This window comes from Podarcis erhardii (assembly GCF_964252035.2).
Source record: "Podarcis erhardii genome assembly, chromosome: 11".
Classification (NCBI taxonomy): Eukaryota; Metazoa; Chordata; class Lepidosauria; order Squamata; family Lacertidae; genus Podarcis; species Podarcis erhardii.
The window spans coordinates 56,466,293-56,485,437 of NC_138501.1; the positions used below are offsets into that span (position 1 = coordinate 56,466,293).

The following is a 19,145-nucleotide window of genomic DNA, read 5'->3' on the forward strand; positions in this document are numbered from 1 at the left end:
AGGAGGCGGACAAACTACCCCCCCACAGACCATACGATTGCAAGATTGACCTCCTGCCGGGGGCGACGCTGCCGACTGGAAAACTGTATTCCATGTCTGAAGATGAACTGCAGGAACTCAGGGAGTTCATAGACCTCAACTTGAAGCGGGGATTCATCCGAGAATCCAAAGTGGTGGGGGGCAGCCCTGTGTTTTTTGTGAAGAAAAAAGACACGCCCCAAAGGAGGCTTGTACTTGATTACCGCGTCATAAACTCGAGGATGAAGCCCACGGCGTTCCCCATGCCCAAGATCGACGACCTGCTGGCGACGGTGCGGAAGGGTCGCATCTTCACCAAGTTGGATCTGCGAGGGGCGTACAACCTCATACGCATGAGGGAGGGCGACGAGTGGAAAACAGCCATGTTTACGTCTTTGGGCACCTACGAATACAGAGTTATGCCGTTTGGCTTGCAAAATGGCTCCCACTGTTTCCAAGCCTTCATGCATCACGTGTTGGCGGGGCTCCTCTACAAGAAGTGCGTCTGCTTCCTGGACGACATTCTGATCTTCTCGGAATTGCAGGAGGCTCACGAGAGAGATGTCAAGGAAGTCCTGCAGAGACTACAGGAGCACAGACTTTACGCCAAACTGGAGAAGTGCCAGTTCGACATGAAGGAGGTGGATTTCCTGGGCTACAAGCTGTCCGACAAGGGACTCGCCATGGACAGCGCCAAGGTCCGCTCGGTGCTGGACTGGAAGAGCCCGCGCAATCGGAAGGAGGTCCAGAAGTTTGTCGGCTTCGCCAACTTTTATCGCAAGTTCATCAAGGGTTTCGCGATGCAAACGGCGGCCATCACAGACACCCTCAGCTCCAAGAAGAAGAAGTTCATCTGGACGGAGCAGGCGGAGAAGTCCTTTCAGGAGCTCAAGCGACTCTTCGCATCCGAAGAACAACTGCTACATGTGAACCCCAGCAAACCCATGAGGGTTGAAACGGACGCCTCTGACAGAGCCGTGGGGGCAGTCCTGTTGCAGCAAGATCCGCAAGGAGACTGGAGGCCGTGCGCTTTCTACTCCAGGAAACTCAGCAAGTCGGAGCAGAACTACACCATCTGGGACAGGGAACTGCTGGCCATTCATGCAGCCTTCAAGGCGTGGCGGCACTTCCTCATCGGAGCCAAACACACAGTGCAAGTGCGCACGGACCACAAGAACCTGGAGTACTGGCGTACGACGCGGTTCCTGAACCAGAGACACATCCGATGGGCGGAGTTCTTTGCAGATTTCGACTTCAGAATAGAATACATCCCAGGAGACAGCAACATCATGGTGGATGCGCTGTCCAGGAAGCCGCAGTATCTCGAGGCAGAGGCACCAGCGGCAGCCAAGCACATTTTCGCACCGAAAGCGTGGGCATGCGCCGCAGCCACGGTGGACCTGGACGCAGTACGTCGCGCGCTGCAAACAGACTCCTTCGCACGATCCAAGATGGAGGAGGTGCGAAGCGGCACAGCGAAGGACGACGAGTTTCAGATACGCGACGGACTGCTCATCCGCAAAGGGGCCCTCTACGTGCCGGGAGACGACCTCCGAGCGAAGGTACTGCAGCAGTTACACGACGCACCCAGCGCTGGGCACTTCGGCAAAGAGAAGACGGTGGAGTTAGTAGCCAGAGACTTTTGGTGGCCCAAGATGAGGGGAGAAGTCGAGGATTACGTCAAGAGGTGCGACACATGCCAAAGAGCCAAACCAGTACACAGGCCGCCGGCGGGATTGCTGGAACCGCTACAGACGCCCCTTGAGCCGTGGGAGAAAGTGGCCCTGGACTTTGTCACAGATCTGCCCAGCTCGCGAGGCAAGACAGCGGTACTCGTGGTAGTGGACTTGTTCACCAAGATGGCCCACTTCATTCCTTGCGCGAAGGTGGCCACAGCGGAACAGACCGCCAAGATGTTCATAGACCACGTGTTCAAGGTGCACGGCCTACCACGGTCTATCCTGTCCGACCGGGGGCCCCAGTTCATCTCGAGTTTCTGGCAGAAGCTGATGGGCATCCTGAACGTCAAGGTCAACCTATCGTTGGCGAGACACCCACAGACCAACGGACAAGCAGAGATGGTCAACGCCATCATGCAGCAGTACCTGAGATGCTACGCGAACCAGCAGCCCTCGACCTGGGTGGACTACCTACCGCTGGCCGAGTTTGCCTACAACAACACGAAGCACGTGTCCACGGGGGTGACACCGTTTTTCGCCAACAATGGGCGGCATCCCAGAACCTTCCCGGGGTTAGAGAAAGTGGGGGAGGGGGAGCCGCAGGGAGCTGAGGATTGGGCGGCGGAGTTACAGGAGGTCCACGAACAGCTCAGAAGGCAGTTGGAGCTAGCTAAACACGCTTACAAAATGCAGGCAGACCGACACAAGAGAGTTGGGGAGGACATCCGGGTGGGGGACTGGGTCTGGTTAGCAGCCCAGGCAGTGCCGGCCAGATCATTAGCTAAGAAGAAGCTCGGACACAAGCAGCTAGGGCCTTACCAAGTCGAGGCACAGATGAACCCAGTGGCCTTCCGGTTGACACTCCCGGAAGGATCCAGAATGCATCCGGTCTTTCATAGATCGGTGCTCACGCCTTATAAGGCACCTCACAGGTTCCAAGCACCAGGGACAGCTCCCAGTCCGCTCAGAGGCGCACCCACAAAGGGGGGGGCGGCCGAGGGAGGAGCCGCTCAACGAGGTCACAGAGATCTTGGACTCGAGATGGGGGGAAGAGGGGGTTGAATATATACTAGCCAGGGAAGGTACCCCGGCCAGCGCCAACAACTGAGTACCGTACTATGCGGTGGAGGAGCACTACCTCAAAGACGAGTTCCACGCACTGTACCCACACAGGCCCATGCCGGCGGATTATTTCGACGAATATCTTTTCACACCCACACTCTCAACCAGCACATTCCAGGGTTTCTCTTCAGCTGAAGAGGCGTCACAGGAGACCAGCTCCCCAGAGGGATCCCTCTCAGGGTTTGGTACAGGCGGATCTTATTGGTGGGAGGATCAACCTGAGGTGGGCTGGCGCAGAGAACTGCTGAGGGGACCATGGTACGCAGTGTCACCCCAGACAACAGAGGAAGGGGGGGCACCGGGCGAGTTGGGGGTAGATCCAGGTTTCGAACACACCTCCCAAGAGATGGAAGCAGAGGAGATCGCCGTCGACGGGACCATGGAGGACTTCCCGGACTTATCCGGCTGGCTGCATGCCACGGGGGAAGAACTGTACCCTGCACTCACCCCCACAACACTGGAGCACCCAGAACCCACACCGGAAGAAGGGGAGGGGGAAGGGGGGGCTTCGAGGGGGGATGGATGTCAGGGGCTCAGGAGCTGAGGCACAGGGAAGATGGGAGATGGAGAGCGAGGGGGAGGAATCCGAAGGGAGCGTAGGAGGGGACAGTGGTCCGAGGGATTCCATGAGCCTCTCCAGCAAATCGGAAGATTCACAGAGGGGAGCGCCAGTGGCCAGGGGCAGGGGGGTCCCAAGGGGAACGCCCCAGGAGCAAGGGGGCAGCAGGGACTCCCAGAGCAGTAGTTGGAAATCAGGACCAGCTTCCCCACCAGAGCAGAGTGGGGGGGAAGAGTCCCAGGCATCGGGGCCAGTGCTTTCCCCACCAGGGAGAGGAGACGAGGCAGAGTCTACCACGCCTCCCTCGGAGAGTCGGACAACGGAAGGGAGGTCAGATCCGGCCAGTGTCACGGAAGAGGGAAGCAGTGATAGAAGTAGTGTAACGGTTAGGAGAAAGGTCACTGGGTTGGCGCGAGAAGCAAGTTCAAATGTACAGGAGCACGGGACAGCAGAGAGTGAGGATTGGGAACCAGGTCCTAAAGCACGCCGGAGGCAGGGAGAGGAGCTAAGCGACTCAGCGTCGGAAGAGTCCAGAAAGGGCAATGCCCCAGAGGGCAGGAGGACCCAGAGGAGAAGAGAGCAGCGCAGGAGGTGGAGCAGGGCTAGGATCTTAAACTGGTGTGGAAGGGGCGGAGACTCAGACGGGACTTCGCCGATCTAGAGTTTAGACGTAGGGCTGCACGCTCTGGCTTTGAAATGGAAATTAAACTTCAATAAAGACTTTTGTACATAACATCAGCCTGGCGTTGGTCCTCTGTGAGCTGGGACCTAGAGGCAGCTCTGACACTATCTATCTATCTATCTATCTATCTATCTATCTATCTATCTATCTATCTATATCTGTCTGTCTGCCTGCCTGCCTGCCTGCCTGCCTGCCTGCCTGTCTATCTAATCTATCTATCATCTATCTATCATCTGTCATCTATGTCTTTTAAAGCCATTGGCCTGATCCAGCAGATTCTTCTAATGTTCTTATGGTGGGCAACGGAGATACCAAGGGTCATTGTGACTCAGAGTGTGACAAATACGTGAAGGACTGCCTCCTTCCTTCTAAACTAAAAGGCTCCAACCTCATAAGGGACTTACTTGGTCATGGCACGTGGGAGAGGGGCGACTTTCCTGCTGATAGACAGGACCCTTTTCTTGATCTTATCTGCTGCCTACACAGCACTGCTAGGGGTGCCCCTCACTGTGCACCTATGCCTGCGGGGGTGGGGGTGGGAGAGATATCACTCACTTGCCATAGCAGGAGACACGATAGCGTAACCAGCGTGTGAAAACAAGGAATTACCAGCTACTTGACAATGTAACACTGTGGAAGCCAGCTGAAATCTGACAGTTGGATAACTAAACGAAGGTCTAACAGACAGAACCAGCAACCTTACTGCACATGTGCTGCTAAAGGAAATACTGAAAAACAAGCAAAATAATATGTTAGATTGCTGCAATCTCATACTCTTAAAGCCAGAACTGCACCACCTAAGCCGTGTGCTGGTGGCCAGAACTGTAAGCCACTGGGAGGCAGTCCATGCAATGCCATAGGCTGGGAATGAAAGGAGTGGTTAATTAAGAGACAGCAACCTACTACATATGTGCAATAAGTTAGCAGCAAGAACTGCATCCCCAAAGCCAAATGGCAACTGTATAAAGAGGAGGTCAAGGGTGGGAGAGAAGGGACTGTCCTGGCGCTGGGAGACTTCCAAATCCCAAAAGCCACCCCCACAAGCAGCACCAGTCGCAGAAGGCCTAAGCATGCTGCCAAGCGGCCCAGAAGGGATCAAATACTAAACTTGAATACTAAATTCAAGTTTAGTATTTGACTGGCAAGTTCTTTTGGTGATGGAGAATTAAGTTTGAAATTCGTATCAAAAGTTCGCTTAAGGAGGAGCATCTTACTCTGAATTTCGTCACGGAAAATATGGTTCGAGTATCGCAAGTGAAACCGAGTGCATTTTTGTATCAGTTCGTCATTATTGAAGTGTTGTAACTTCCACAAAAATTTGAAAAGTTCACATATTTTCCTAACAGCAGAAAATCGCAGTGTCAGTCCAACAATAACAAAGTCAATTATTTTGAAGTATACATTCACTCTGAAGTCTTTTTCAGCATCCTCTTGAGTTAGACATTACCCTGCGAGTAATAAAAGTATCTGAAACACCTAGTTTGACTGATACATGTTGACATTCTTGAAGTATGTTATTCCATTTCTCTCTAAAATTCAAAATGTCTGTACGCAGTTGTCAGAGCTGCCCAAGGTCCCAGCTCACAAAGGACCAACGCCAGTTCTTGTTATATACAAAAGTCTTTATTGAAGTTCAGTTTCGATTTCAAAGCCGCGGCGCGCAGCTCTACGTCTCAATTCTAGACCGCTGAAGCTCCGTCTGAATCTCGTCCCCCCAGACACCAGTTTAAGACTCTAGCCTTGCTCCACCTCTTCCTTTGCTCTTTCCTCCTCTGGGTCCTCCTGTCCGCTGGGGTCTTGCCCTTTCTGGACTCTTCTGACGCTGAGTCCCCTGAGTCTTCCCCCTGCCTCCGGAGGGCTTTAGGACCTGGTTCCCAATCCGGGTTTTCTGCTGTTCCGCGCGCCTGTACATTTGAACTGGCGCGCGCGCCCAGCCGGCAACCTTCCTTCTGACCGTTTCACTGCTCCTGTCACTGCTTCCCCCCTCGGGGGGGGGGGTAGCTGGACCTGACTTCTCCTCCGTTCCCTCACTCTCCGATGGAGGCGTGGCCACCCCTGACTCATCCTCTCTCCCTACTGGAGAAGACGCTGGCCCTGATTCATGGGACTCTTCCCCCCCACTCCGCTCTGGTGGGGGAACTGGTCCTGATCTCCTGCTGCTGCTTTGGGAGTCCCCGCTAGCCCCTTGCTTCTGGTGTGTCCCCCCTGGGACCCCCCTTGCCCTGGCCATCGGTGCCCCCCTCTGGGAATCTTCTGAATCGCTGGAGAAGCTCATGGAATCTCTCGGGCCACTGTCATACTCCCCTACGCTGCCCTCAGATTCTTCCCCTTCGCTCTCCGTTTCCTCTCTCCCCTGTGTCTCTGCTCCTGAACCCCTGACAGCAGTTGATCTATGTTGTCCCTTTCAACATCCAGTGTGGCATTACATGATTCTATTACCAAATTTATCTCATGTATCATTGTGAGAAGTTTGCTCTGAATCCTTGACATTACAACATATTCAAAAGTGTTCAAGTATTTTTTTATTCACCGAAGATCAGCTTTACATTCTGCAGTTAAATTCACTGAACTCAGATACTGCAGTTCGAATACCATCAAAATGGTTTGCAATTGGTTTTACACTATCAATCCTTGCTGACCATCTTGTTTTTGAGACTGAATGAAGTGAGGCAGGAACATTTTTCTTCAGTACCTCCCAAAGTGAAGGGCTTGCACTGAAGACATTGAACATTTTCTGAATGGTTCCAAAAAACGTAATAGCTTCGTTACAGGCTTCAGCACAATCGGTACCAACGAGATTCAGAGTATGATTGGCACAACTAGAGAAAATGCAGTTCTCATTCTTTCCATTTAGGATAGCCTGTTGTCAGGGCTGCCTCTAGGTCCCAGCTCACTGACACCTGTACACCTGCGTACTTTCCAGCCATGTTAGACCCATTGTTGTATGCTTGACCGACACAGTCTTGAAAAAGTTCAAATTGAGCCTCTCTAAGATGTCTAATATTTCAGTGGCAATTTCTTCTCCAGTCTTTATGGAAAATTCATGAAAGCCAAGAAAGAAAGCTTCTTTCAAATGCTTTACAAAAGGGTTTCCACTCCTCCCTTGACTCCTCTGGGTCCCTAATTTTGGTGGTCATATCAGTTTATTCTCTTTGGTTGACATTTCTCCGTCACGTTGATCTCTAGCATGGTTGTAAGGGCAGGAAATCGCGAAGCGGATTTGGAATAGGAGCAAAAGCAGAAAGATGTTACAGATAACTATTTAGGGTGTATCCTATGCCGTTTTAAAATGTGGTCTTTTTGGTGGGGGCAATTATAGGTTTGTCATTTTTGATTATATATTTTGTGTGGTTTTTGTTCTGGTTTTGTTCTGCGAGGTGCCCTGAGCAGTATATAAAGCCAGTAAATAATAATACATAGTTGCCATCAAAATCATTCCACCCACCCACCCTTTGCAAATCAGGCTTCTTCTCAAAATTGACTTTCAGCAGTTTGCAAAGGAGGAAATCACTCCAAAGCACGGCGGATGCTTGAAATGGTTCCCCCAAATTCACATCGTCAGACTGGAGAAGCCCAGAGAAGTTGATTTGCAACTGAATTTCCTGATTTGCAAGGGTGTGTGTGTGTGGAATAATTTCGACACAAATTGCAAGGGGGTAGGAAGTCAATGGATAAATTAAATGTATTGTTGTAGTTGTTATTCTTGTTCAAGAATGGTAATATTAAAGCACGCAAACTTTTGAAAACTAAATAAACCACATTTGTAGAAAACGGTTGGCACTCACCTCTCTGGCAGTCGCACTGGATGATCCTGGGTCCTGGGAGTAGCAGTGAGAGCCAAGTTGCCACATGGCTTATTGAACCTTGCAAGGGATCCAGAGGCTCATCCAGCCCAACCCCGGCCTGACAGGAATCTCAGCCTAGAATCATCGGGTGGTAGAGCTAGGAGGGAGGCGTTTTGACACTTCCCATCCAGCTGGCAGGCAAGCAAAATGGACAGGAAGTGCCTTTCTCCCTGGGAAAAAGCCCGGCTCCTCCTTGTTTCTCTGGGGACGTTCTCAAGTGACACTCCAAGGCAGCTTCTAATGCCACTCATTAGACGCTTCAGCCAGCCTCCCGGCTGTTCCTTGTTTTTCCGAACTGATAAGAACACAAAGCCTTGATCCTTTTATTATTATGAATTATTATTGGGCTTTTCATTTTTTTTAAAAAAATCACCTATTATTCCTGAATTGCAGGGGATGGGACTAGATGTCCATGGGACCCATTCAAACTCTATGATTCTATAGTCATTCACTTTTTCTGGCTGGCGTTTGTATCCTCATACTTGCTGTATGATACTTTTGTCACTCAACTCCCGAAACTTCCTTTTTCTTCACTGCTCATCTCTCAAACCCTATTTTCCTTAGCGTGATAATATTCTGATGGATAGCCCAATTGCCCATAGACAGTTCCCCGTTTGGACCTCACCATGTCAGCATAATCCATTATTTTATAAGCCATCTATCCTGGATGCTTGAGCCAAGATACCTGTCTTGTCAGGGGCTGGACTAGATGACTGTTGGGACCCCTCCCCTCCAATGCTACGATTGTGATTTGCCTATCAGGTTGTTGCCAGTTGAGTCCTCTTCTGCGGAACCTCCGTCCCAATTATCCCTCGTAAAAAGGCTTTGGGATTTCTCCATTTCAACATCTTTTTTCATTCATTTCCCATAAATCCTTGGCCTTTGCAAAGGACCACCATATATGGAAAAACAACCCTTCCAGCGGTTCACTTTCCCAACCCATATTTGAAAGCTTATTGTTGCTTACAGGGGATTTTTTAAAAAAGGATTTATCGCACCAGCATTGCCAAGTTCTCCTGGCTTCCTCCCGAGCCCCCTGTCCCCGAACACTTTTGCCATCCTTTTTCTGGCCTGTTTTTCCAGGCTAGCTGCAGTGCTGCCCACAATCTATTTGAGGCATTTCCCCCCCCCATAACATTTTATTAATTTTCCAACAATAACACGAAATAAAAACCCTTCCTTGGTTCTATTGTATAGCAAGGTACTACATGTCCATTATAAAGTTTTAACCATTTGAAATACTTATTGTCCATTCATAATCAAATTACAAGTATTCTTATAACCCTGCCAATGTATTAACCTGTGTACGTTGCTTCTGTTTATACAATTGAGGCATTTGTACCTGGTCATCTGCCCTTTGGAACTCCCTGCCACATATTTAGGGCAGGTGGCTCACCAGCTCTGGAGATCCTTCTTTTCAGCACCTGCGCCAAAGATTCCCCTTCGGAGAAGCCTAACCCTGAGATTAATTTTAATTCCTTTTGAGGCCTTTTAACTTTCATAGGGATGGGTTTTCCTCCTTTTCCCCATATTACCTCCTTGCGAATCGCTTTTGACAATCCAGCAGGCTACAAATCTCAAGAAATTAAGTAATGAATCCCTCCAAATGACTATTTTTGTAATTTCTTTATTTGGTTCCTAAAAGGCATAAGCCACTTGATGGAAAACAAACCCTTGAAACCTCAGGGGAGTTGACTAGATGCAAGACTATAAAACCGAGAGTGTCTAGTCCCAATCGAGTTTCCATGTGCATCTTCACCCGCTGCTCTGCTTGGCTGCCAGCCGCTTGTCTCGCTCCTCGGCAATGGTGAGGCGGATGCCCTTCCCACGAGGCAGAGAGATCCACGGCTTGTTCCCCTGGATTTATTACAAAAGCAAAATATAAACCACAAAAGATCTCATCAAAATTTCTTCACGTAACAATAACTTTTTTAAAAAAACATTCCATGGTAACCTCTGCAACCTCCCAAAATTTCAAAGCTTTCTATCTACGAGATCCACCAGAAATATTCAAGGAAGTCGGCACCCTCAATCCATCCACACAGTGTTGCACAACTAATGTCTTGTTTGCAATAATATAAAACTAGGACACGAGGGGCTGAAATGGGGGTTGGGCAAGGAACTTCTGCAAAGAGGGAAATAGGCAAGGGGGTCAGATTTTTTGTTTATGACATAAAATAGGTTTTCTTCCTGCCTTGCATGGGATCAGACTGGACGACCGGTGGGGTTCCTGTCTAGGAAGCCCTCAATCGACATGGATCTCACATTCTGGAGATGATGCCATAAATTCCTATTCTTCCTTATAATCGATAAGCGCAAACTGTTTAATTATTATTATTTGCTGGTGTTTAATTTCACGTCTTTCCTATCAGATTTGAATGGATTATTGCTTTAGTAAAAAAAAAAAAAAAAAAAAAAAAAAAAAAAAGAAGGAGCAAGCCGCAAGGCATAGAATACCACCCAACGTTCAAAACCATGGAAAAGGTTCCCCATTTAGGCATTCCTACATGGTGGTATTCTATGCATCTCGGGGGGTGAAAAGGTCTTAATAAATTCCAGGAAAATTTGAAATAATATTAAATAAAAAGCACCCACCTTGCCAATGACAAAGATGTTGGAGAGCCTGGTGGCAAAGCTGTTGCCGTTGGTGTCCTTGACGTGGACCACGTCAAAGGAGCCAGGGTGCCTCTCGCGGTTGGTGATCACCCCGATGCGCCCCAAGTTGGCGCCCCCTGTCACCATGCAGAGGTTGCCTGTTGGGGAGAAGAGGGAGGGAAAGGGTCAGAAGGTGGAATTGGGACTGGGCAGGGGGGACAGAAATATATATATATGCTTCCAAAAATGGGGGTGCTCCGGAAGGGAGCTTCCAGGGCCAGAGGAAGTCTCCCCATCTCCCCTCATTGGGGAAGGATTCTGGCGCTCCTGACACGCTCAGAGGAACCGTCACCTGTGTCAAACTTGATGAAGTCGGTGATCTTGCCAGTCTGCAGGTCGACCTGGACAGTGTCGTTGACCTTGACCAGGGGGTCTGGGTAGCGGATGGTGCGGGCGTCGTGAGTCACCAGGCGGGGGGTGCCCTTGGTGCCCACCAGGATGCGGCGCACCTTGCACAGCTTGTACTGCCAAAAGGAATGGAGAAATCAGTCATTTTGTCAATATTAAGAGAATGCCAGCAAGGTCAAGTATTTCTGTAAAAAAGGGATTTGAACCCAGTCTAGCTCACGAGGGATTTAAATCGTGACTTAAATCACGAAACCACTCCGAGCATTTATTGTTCCTTCCTCTGGTTGTCCATCTTAAGATGCCAGCAAGGCTGAGTCTTTTGGTAAGAAAAGGATTCAAATCAATTCTCACCTTGGCCTCCTCAGGGCTGATGCGGTGCACGGCAAAGCGCCCCTTGGTGTCGTACACCAGGCGGAAGTGCTCGCCAGTCTTCTCGATGCTGATGACGTCTGCAGGGAGAAAGGGCGGGAGTTACGACGGGGTGCCAATGTGGTGCAACCGCTGCATAAACCCGTTTTCCGCTGTGCGGAATGCCCCACCGCTGGAAATCTGGCATTTCAAACCCCGCTGCTAGAAATCTAGGGCCTTACCCATGAAGCCCGCCGGGTAGGTGACGTCGGTGCGAACCTTGCCGTCAATCTTGACAAAGCGCTGCATGCAGATCTTCTTGACCTCGTCGCCCGTCAGGGCGTATTTGAGTCGGTTGCGGAGGAAAATCACAAGCGGGAGGCACTCACGCAACTTGTGGGGTCCCGTTGACGGGCGTGGTGCCTAGAACCCCAAAAGAGAAAGGGAAGGTTACAGGGCGGCATGCATTTTCTCAGATATTTTACATCCCTTTGTTGTTTTGTCACAATGTTCAACAGACTCCCCAACTTATCCTTCCTCAAGATCCTTTATTTTCTACTTTTCCGTTACTTTGAAGTATAATGTTGTGTTAGTTTCTCTGTTACTGGTTATCAGTTCTTGTTGTTATGCACTGTGTTTAATTTTGCATTTTTCTGCTATAAACTATCCCGGGATGAACGGTGGGAATTAATAAGAAACCACAAGGAATTTATAGATTAGAAATTCAATAAACCATCATAAGGAATTTATAGATTTAATACAGATTTAATAAACCACCATATGTAAATAAGGAAACAAAACTAAGGGTAAGGCATTTAATGAAGAAGCCCAGGTGCAAACTAATGCCTGAAGTGCAAGGCTCCCCTTTTAAAAAGGGTTGTAAAAAGAAATATAAATATGCTTTTTCCTATCTCCTTTTATGCAAAGTTGGAAAAAAGATACTTGCAAAGACTCCCGTCAGCTTGTCCAGCATCCAGTGCTTGGGGGCTGCCACCCGTTTCAGGTGCTTCTTGGGTCCTCGAGCCTGGGGGGGGGGGGGAAGCAGGCAAAGGGCGTGGGTTCGAATGTGCCCGGATGTTTAAGCGGATCATTCTCGCAAGGCGGCGGGCTCGACTAGATGACCCTCGGACCCCTTCCAGCCGCCCCTGTTCTATGAACCCACACCCAGCTCTTCAGTTATTCCCGTGTTAATTGATTCCCATTTAGTTTCTAGGCGAGCATCCTTGGGCTCCCTTCTCCGTTAGGGCAACCCCCCAGCAGGATCCAGCCCCGCTGCTGCGCCCTAGTTCAGTGGCAGGCAGTTCCCCCGGCCCCTTCCCAAGCGATCGCTTTAGAGAGCATGTCTGACCGGCGGCCTTTTTCCCTGCGGCCCGCACTGCGCATGCTGGCGCCCCCCCCCCCCGAGACCGAGCGAGCCCCGCCGCGGCGCCTCCGCGCCCCATTTCCCCGCCCCACGGAAGAGCGGCGTCTCCCGCGCCCCCGGCCCCGAAAGCGCCGCGCTCGGCGGAGCCGCCGCCGCGGATGGCTACGGATCGCTCCACCGACCCGAAGCCCGAGCACTCACCATGGCGGCGGGTTCTCGACGCAAAAGGAGAGCACTTCCGCCGCCCGGGGGTTATATATCCGGGTCAGGCAGGGAGGGGCGACGAAGCCCTGGCGGATGGAAGCGGCGTTGTGCCGCGCGGGGGCTTCGCAGCCAATCAAATGGGGACTTGGGATCCCGAGAGGCTGTTAGGGAAATTTGTAGTATATTACCGTATGTTTTATCGTTTTGTTTAAATATCCTGTTGGTGGCTGGGAAATAGTAATAAATTATTATTATCATTAAACGTTAAATTATTATTATTTTAATAAATCACATCCACCCAAGTGGGACATGGCCTCTTCCCCCCTAAGCCTTAACAGTATAGTATTTTTATTTATTTGAATTGGGGCGGGGAAGCTCCCCTTGGCTACAGCAACTCCAGAGTGACTGGCAGTGAGTTCAGATCTCCATTGCTTTCCCCCTCAGGCCGCCTTTAATGTATTGGAAACTGTATCTGAACAATGTATTGTTCAGATGAACCACTGCTGTAAGCAGTGTTTTTGTAACCAGGTAATTCCCAATTCCTTGACTTATTATTAAATGCAATCACCTTGTGGTTCATTCGCATATTCCTGCCTTGCAGCGGGTTGGACTGGAAGACCCTTGGGGTCCCTTCCAGCTATATACACCATTATATGATTCTTGGGAAAGTGCTTCAGAAAGAATAAACTAGGGAAAAAACACATTTCTTCCAGTTAGTCGTATGATGGCTCATAGGGAAGGGAGGCTTATTTCCCACTTTATTATTTCTTCCACTGCAATCTGTGCTTGACATATTATATATCTGCTTTTACGTAGACCCCCTCTTTCCCTTCTTGGGAAAATAATCGATCCTACTGATATTTCTTAGGTCTGTATGGGCTCTGCTGAATTCCTGCTCTGAAGAGGAGGAGGAGGAGGAAGCTTTGCCTGAGGAAGGGAGAAGAGGAGGTTGAGGAAAAGTCAGCTGCAGGCATGAAGGTAAAGGGGGAAAAATAGAAATACAAATTAACATATAACACTTAAGAACATTTTTAAACAACCCCACTCCTGATATATCACACCCACCCAAGTGGGGCTTGACCTCATCCCCCCTAACCAGCACAGTACAGTACAGTAAAAATACAGTAAAGTATTTTTATTTATTTGATTGGGGTAGGGCAGCACCTCCTGGCTTCACCCATGTTGGTGTGGTTTGTCTCCTTCTTCTTGTTCTTGTTAGGCTATCTAAAGGTGACCAAGGAATGTGTTGAAAACTTAATTTCTTCAAATGAACCATTGCTTTAACCAGGTATTACTCAAGGCACTGATTCTTTCACCTATTGATTTATCCACATAATCCAAGCGGAGATTAATTAGCATCCAAAAGTGGTACACTTGCACGTTACATCTTTAGATAAATGTTTTGGAAAAGGCATAAATTTAAAAAGATAATTAATTTGCAAGCAAATACTTGAATGCCCAGTGAATTAGATAGGCAGTGAGCTGGCTGATTTGTCTAATGGAGCATCCAAAACCCAGTTTGGGTCTATAAGACCCAGTTTGCCCCCTCCCCCCAGCCTTAATGGCAACCCTCCATTGCTTTCTGTTTGATTTTTTAAACAGATACTCTGAATTGAACACCACAAGAATAAATGGGGATCAGCCCCTGCTGTAGTGACCAGGACTAAAAGCAATTTGAGTAATTCAGATCAATAAAGTAGGAATAATTAATATTTACAAACCAGCAACTTCACACCGGTTTTGGACACTTGCAGCAGCTTGCAATGTTAAGAGAGGTGCTCTAAAGAAAAGCACTTTCTACATTTATGAGCCTTCAGAGTAGGCTCATGGTTTTTCCTTTGCCTGGAGGTATAAATGTTGTTAGCATATGTACAAACACCCCAAGAACTTCAGGCCTGCTCCTGACTGTCGAAATGCTCTTGGAGAGGCTGTAAGCAGCACTTCCTCTGCTCTCAGTCAGCAAAAGGGGATGGCAAGATATGCTTCATGGCGTAACTTAACTTGCAGCTGCAGGAGAAGTGTGGATCCCTCAGCCATACACAAATCCCTGCCTTGTAGCAGGTTGGACTGGATGACCCTTGGGGTCCCTTCCTGATATATACTCACCCACTCAACCACCATCATATGATTCTTTGGAAAGTGCTTCAGAAAGAATAAAGAGAAATAGCATTCCTTTAAGTTAGTTGTAGTTGTCGGTATGCAGAAGGTCACAAGGCCAGCTGGCTAGCCCCAGCTGGATCATGTTCTTCCAGCCGTCCCGCTGCGAAGACCCATCTGCCTCTGCTCCGACATAAATCAGCGACCCAGGCTTCAAAGCCAGGGCACACTATATCAGCCAAGCAAATTGCATACACAGAATAGGCATGAGGCTTGTGGAAGCATACTACAACTATGGATTTATTGATCATAAATCAGGACAAAGAAACATGTCATCTCTCTCTTTGTCTGCTCAGAGAGACAGAGAGAAGCAAAAGCTATACAGTGGTACGTAGGGTTATAGACGCTTCAGGTTACAGACTCCACTAACTCAGAAATAGTACCTCGGGTTAAGAACTTTGCTTCAGGATGAGAACAGAAATCGCTCGGCGGCAGCCAAGGGCCCCATTAGCTAAAGTGGTACCTCAGGTTAAGAACAGTTTCAGGTTAAGAACGGACCTCCAGAACGAATTAAGTTCTTAACATCTGAAGGCAGCCCTGTTTAGGGTAGCTTTTAATGTTTACTAGTTACAGATAGGTAGCCGTGTTGGTCTGCCATAGTCAAAACAAAACAAATTCCTTCCAGTAGCACCTTAAAGACCAACTAAGTCAGTTCTTGGTATGAGCTTTCGTGTGCATGCACACTTCTTCAGATCATGCACACGAAAGCTCATACCAATGTTTACTAGGTTATTGTATTTTAGTGTTTTGTTGGAAGCCGCCCAGAGTGGCTGGGGAAACCCAGCCAGATGGGCAAGGTATAAATAAATAAATAAATAAATAAATAAATAATAAACCTGAGGTACCACTGTATACACAACGGAAGTTCCCAGCAAGCTGTGCTGGTATGTAAACAGATATGTGACTTGCAACAGTTCCATGTCTGCAACTAAAGGTGGAATGGAATTTTCCAACAGTAGATAGCCTCACTTCCTGTGACCTACCTTATTATTCCTTACACATTAATTTGAGCTTGGGAGTTCCTATGCCTGTTTTTACACAGACCCCCTCTTTTAGTTCTGAAAAAAATCTGCCCCAGTGATATTTCTCAGGTCTCTATGGGCTCTGCTGAATTCCTGATCCAAAAAAAGGGGAAGGAGAAGGGGAGGCCTCGCCTGACGGAGGGATTGAGAAGAGGGTCAAGAGAGAGAAAGGGGATCTTTTGAGACAAGATGCCAGTGCCTCAAACAACTCCTTTAAGTTGCTTTTCCAAACATCTGATTTGCCCATCAGCGTGGCAGCCAAAGAAAAGAAAATGTGGCAGAGGCAACTCCCAGACATCTCCATGCAGTTGCAAAAGGTGGGTTGCCTGTATGGGCTCTGCTTTATTCCTTAATGTCGAATGCTACATCTGCCTAAGTCCACTTCCATCCACTGGAAAAGCTTCTTAGCAGCAAGGAGTAAAGGGAATGGTGGGAAATACCTATCTATCTCTCTAAATCGGTAAGACCGCACAGTCCCTACACTTCCACAAGGCCTGGTCCTTTCCAGAGGTGCAGCCTGCCTTCTCCAAAGATGGATTTCAGCTCAAACAGCTGGTCAAAAAGTCTCTTTTCCTATCCTCACACCAGTAACCCTGGCAACCACCCAGATAACAGTCTCTATTCCTCGATGGTCAGGGAGATTGCATTTTCCCACGGTTTCTTAGCATTTAGTAATGTCTAAATAAAGTTTGGGGGGTGTCACCCCTTAAAAATCAACTGTGCAATTTGCCCCACAGCAGCCCCACAGCTGCTCCAATGCCACAAGACTAAGTGGGCTGAGCCCCTGCAACAGGGGCCAAAACCAAAAGCCGATTGAATCATTTACATTTACAAATACTGGCATATATGTATGCGTTTTGGAAATTAGCAGCTGTTTGTAATGTTAAGAGAGGTGTTCTAAAGAAAAACACTTTATACACTCATGAGCATTCCCTTAGAGTAGGCTCATGGTTTTTTTTCCTTTTGTGGAGGTATAAATGTTCTTAGCCCCTTCATGGATCACTGCCTTGCCATGGCGAAGGGGTTTGAATAACTCAGAGAAGCTATGAACTATGCCGAGCAGGGCACACAAGATGAACAGGTCATAGTGGAGTGTTTTGACCAAACGTGATCCACCTGGAGGAGGAAACGGCAAGCCACTCCAGTATCCCTGCCAAGAAAACTCCATGCACACAGACAACAGGCATATAAAAGTTATGACGCTGGAAGATGAGCCCCTCAGGTCGGAAGGCATCCAAGATGCTACTGGGGAAGAGCGGAGGATGAGTACAAGTAGATCCAGAGCTGATGAAGCGGCTGGGCCAAAGCCGAAAGGACGCTCAGTTGCGGATATGCCTGGAAGCGAAAGGAAAGTCCAATGCTGTAAAGAAAAATATTGCATAGGAACCTGGAATGTAAGAACCATGAACCTGGGTAAGTTGGATGTGGTCAGAAATGAGATGGCAAGAATAAATATTGACATCCTGGGCATCAGTGAACTAAAATGGACGGGAATGGGCGAATTCAGTTCGGATGACTATCATATCTACTACTGTGGGCAAGAAACCCGTAAAAGAAATGGAGTGGCCCTCATAGTCAACAAAAGAATGGCGAAAGCTGTTGTCAGGGACGCAGCGAGAGCGCAGGGAGGGGAGGAGATGGAGAGCGAGGGGGAGCAATCCGAGGGCAGCGTAGGAGAAGATGACAGTAGCCCGAGAGATTCCATGAGCCTCTCCAGCGAATCGGAAGATTCACAGAAGGGGGCGCTGATGGCCAGGGCAAGGGGGGCCCCAAGGGAGACACCCCAGAAGCAAGGGGCCAGCGGGGACTCCCAGAGCAGCAGTTGGAAATCAGGACCAGCTTCCCCACCAGAGCGTAGTGGGGGGGAGGAGTCCCAGGTATCAGGGCCAGTGTATTCACCACCAGCGATAGAAGATGAGTCAGGGTTGGCCACGCCTCCATCGGAGAGCGAGGGAACGATCAAGAGGAAGGTTGCCGGCTGGGCGCGCGCGCCAAGTTCAAATGTACAGGCGAGCGACACAGCAGGTAGCCCGGATAGGGAACCAGGTCCTAAAGCCCGCCGGAAGGAGGGGCAAGAATCAGGGGGGTCAGCGTCAGAAGAGTCCAGAAAGGATGAAACCCCAGCGGGCAGGAGGGCCCAGAGGAGGAAGGAGCTAAGGAAGAGGTGGAGCAAGGCTAGAGTCTTAAACTGGTGTGGAAGGGGAGGAGAGTCAGACGGAACTTCGCCGGTCTAGGCTTTAAGACGTAGAGCGGCACGCTGCGGCTTTGAAATGGAAACTGAACTTCAATAAAGACTTTTGTACATAACTACAGCCGGGCGTTGGTCCTTTGTGAGCTGGGACCTAGGGGCGGCTCTGACAGTAAGTTCCGTCTCACATAAAAACCTTCGCAGCGTGAGAGACGCAGTGAGGGACAAAGCTTGGTGCTTTGCTAGCTCACGAAGATCGGGAAGGATGAGTACCGATGAAAGAATAACAGCCTTGCAAGATGCAGTCACAAGGCTTAACTTGGAAATAGCAGCATCCAGAAAGAGGGAGGATGACGCAGCCGCTGCCTGCCGGGATCTGCAAGCCAGGTTGGAAGTGTTAACCAAACAGGGGCTACCGGGTGCCAGACCAGAGGGGATTGGTCTAGGAAAGAGGGGAGGCAGCCTCGTGTCTCATTTCGATGGGAGCCTGCAGCAGTATCCTAACTTCAGAGCAGACGTAGTTTTCGCGCTCAAGTTGCTGGAGAAGGATTTTAGAGATGAGGAGGAGAAAGTGGGGTTCATACTAACTCATCTCCATGGAGAAGCTAAAGCATGGCTGCGCAATCTATGGCGCGATAATGACCCAGCCCTCCGAAATGCGGATGCCTTTATTAAGGCGATTAAGGGGCTGAATGGGCCAGTTAAAGATGAAATTGCGAGGGGGGAGAGACCCCAGACCACTAAGGAAGTTGTCCAGAGAGCGCTGGCGATAGGAGTGCGGCTGGAAGAATGTCCTTGGAGCAAGGATGAAGGACGTTGGGGACGCACGCCAGCTAGATCACCTCCTTTCTTTCCCAGAGAGACAGCGCGCGCCCAGTCCACGCCTCCACTGGGAGGGGGTGAAGAGCCGATGGAGATAGGTGGTGCCAGGGCTCAGACAGCAACCAGAGCCCAA

At 49.3% G+C, this 19,145-nt stretch overlaps 1 protein-coding gene and 1 long non-coding RNA gene across 4 annotated transcripts; one reads left to right on the forward strand and one right to left on the reverse strand.

The window, feature by feature from the left end:
- Positions 1–9,516: 9,516 nt before the first annotated feature.
- Positions 9,517–18,806, reverse strand: LOC309352417 (small ribosomal subunit protein eS4). 2 transcript variants are annotated; one of them, XM_081880842.1, is made up of 7 exons: positions 18,802–18,806; positions 12,203–12,280; positions 11,499–11,679; positions 11,260–11,357; positions 10,853–11,024; positions 10,501–10,658; positions 9,517–9,762 (listed from the first exon to the last, which is right to left on the reverse strand). In XM_081880842.1, exons 1-7 carry the CDS (start codon positions 18,802–18,804, stop codon positions 9,661–9,663), a joined length of 792 nt encoding a protein of 263 aa, XP_081736968.1. In that variant the 5' UTR covers positions 18,805–18,806; the 3' UTR covers positions 9,517–9,660. The 2 variants fall into 2 exon arrangements, with proteins under 2 accessions (XP_081736968.1, XP_081736969.1); XM_081880843.1 differs by lacking the exon at positions 18,802–18,806 and adding an exon at positions 12,821–12,843.
- On the forward strand, positions 13,188–17,547 carry LOC309352418. 2 transcript variants are annotated; one of them, XR_014161306.1, is made up of 4 exons: positions 13,188–13,351; positions 13,692–13,801; positions 16,253–16,689; positions 16,796–17,547. It is a non-coding gene; the product is annotated as an uncharacterized lncRNA (long non-coding RNA). The 2 variants fall into 2 exon arrangements; XR_014161307.1 differs by lacking the exon at positions 13,188–13,351 and having other exon boundaries at positions 13,378–13,801.
- Positions 18,807–19,145: the final 339 nt, after the last annotated feature.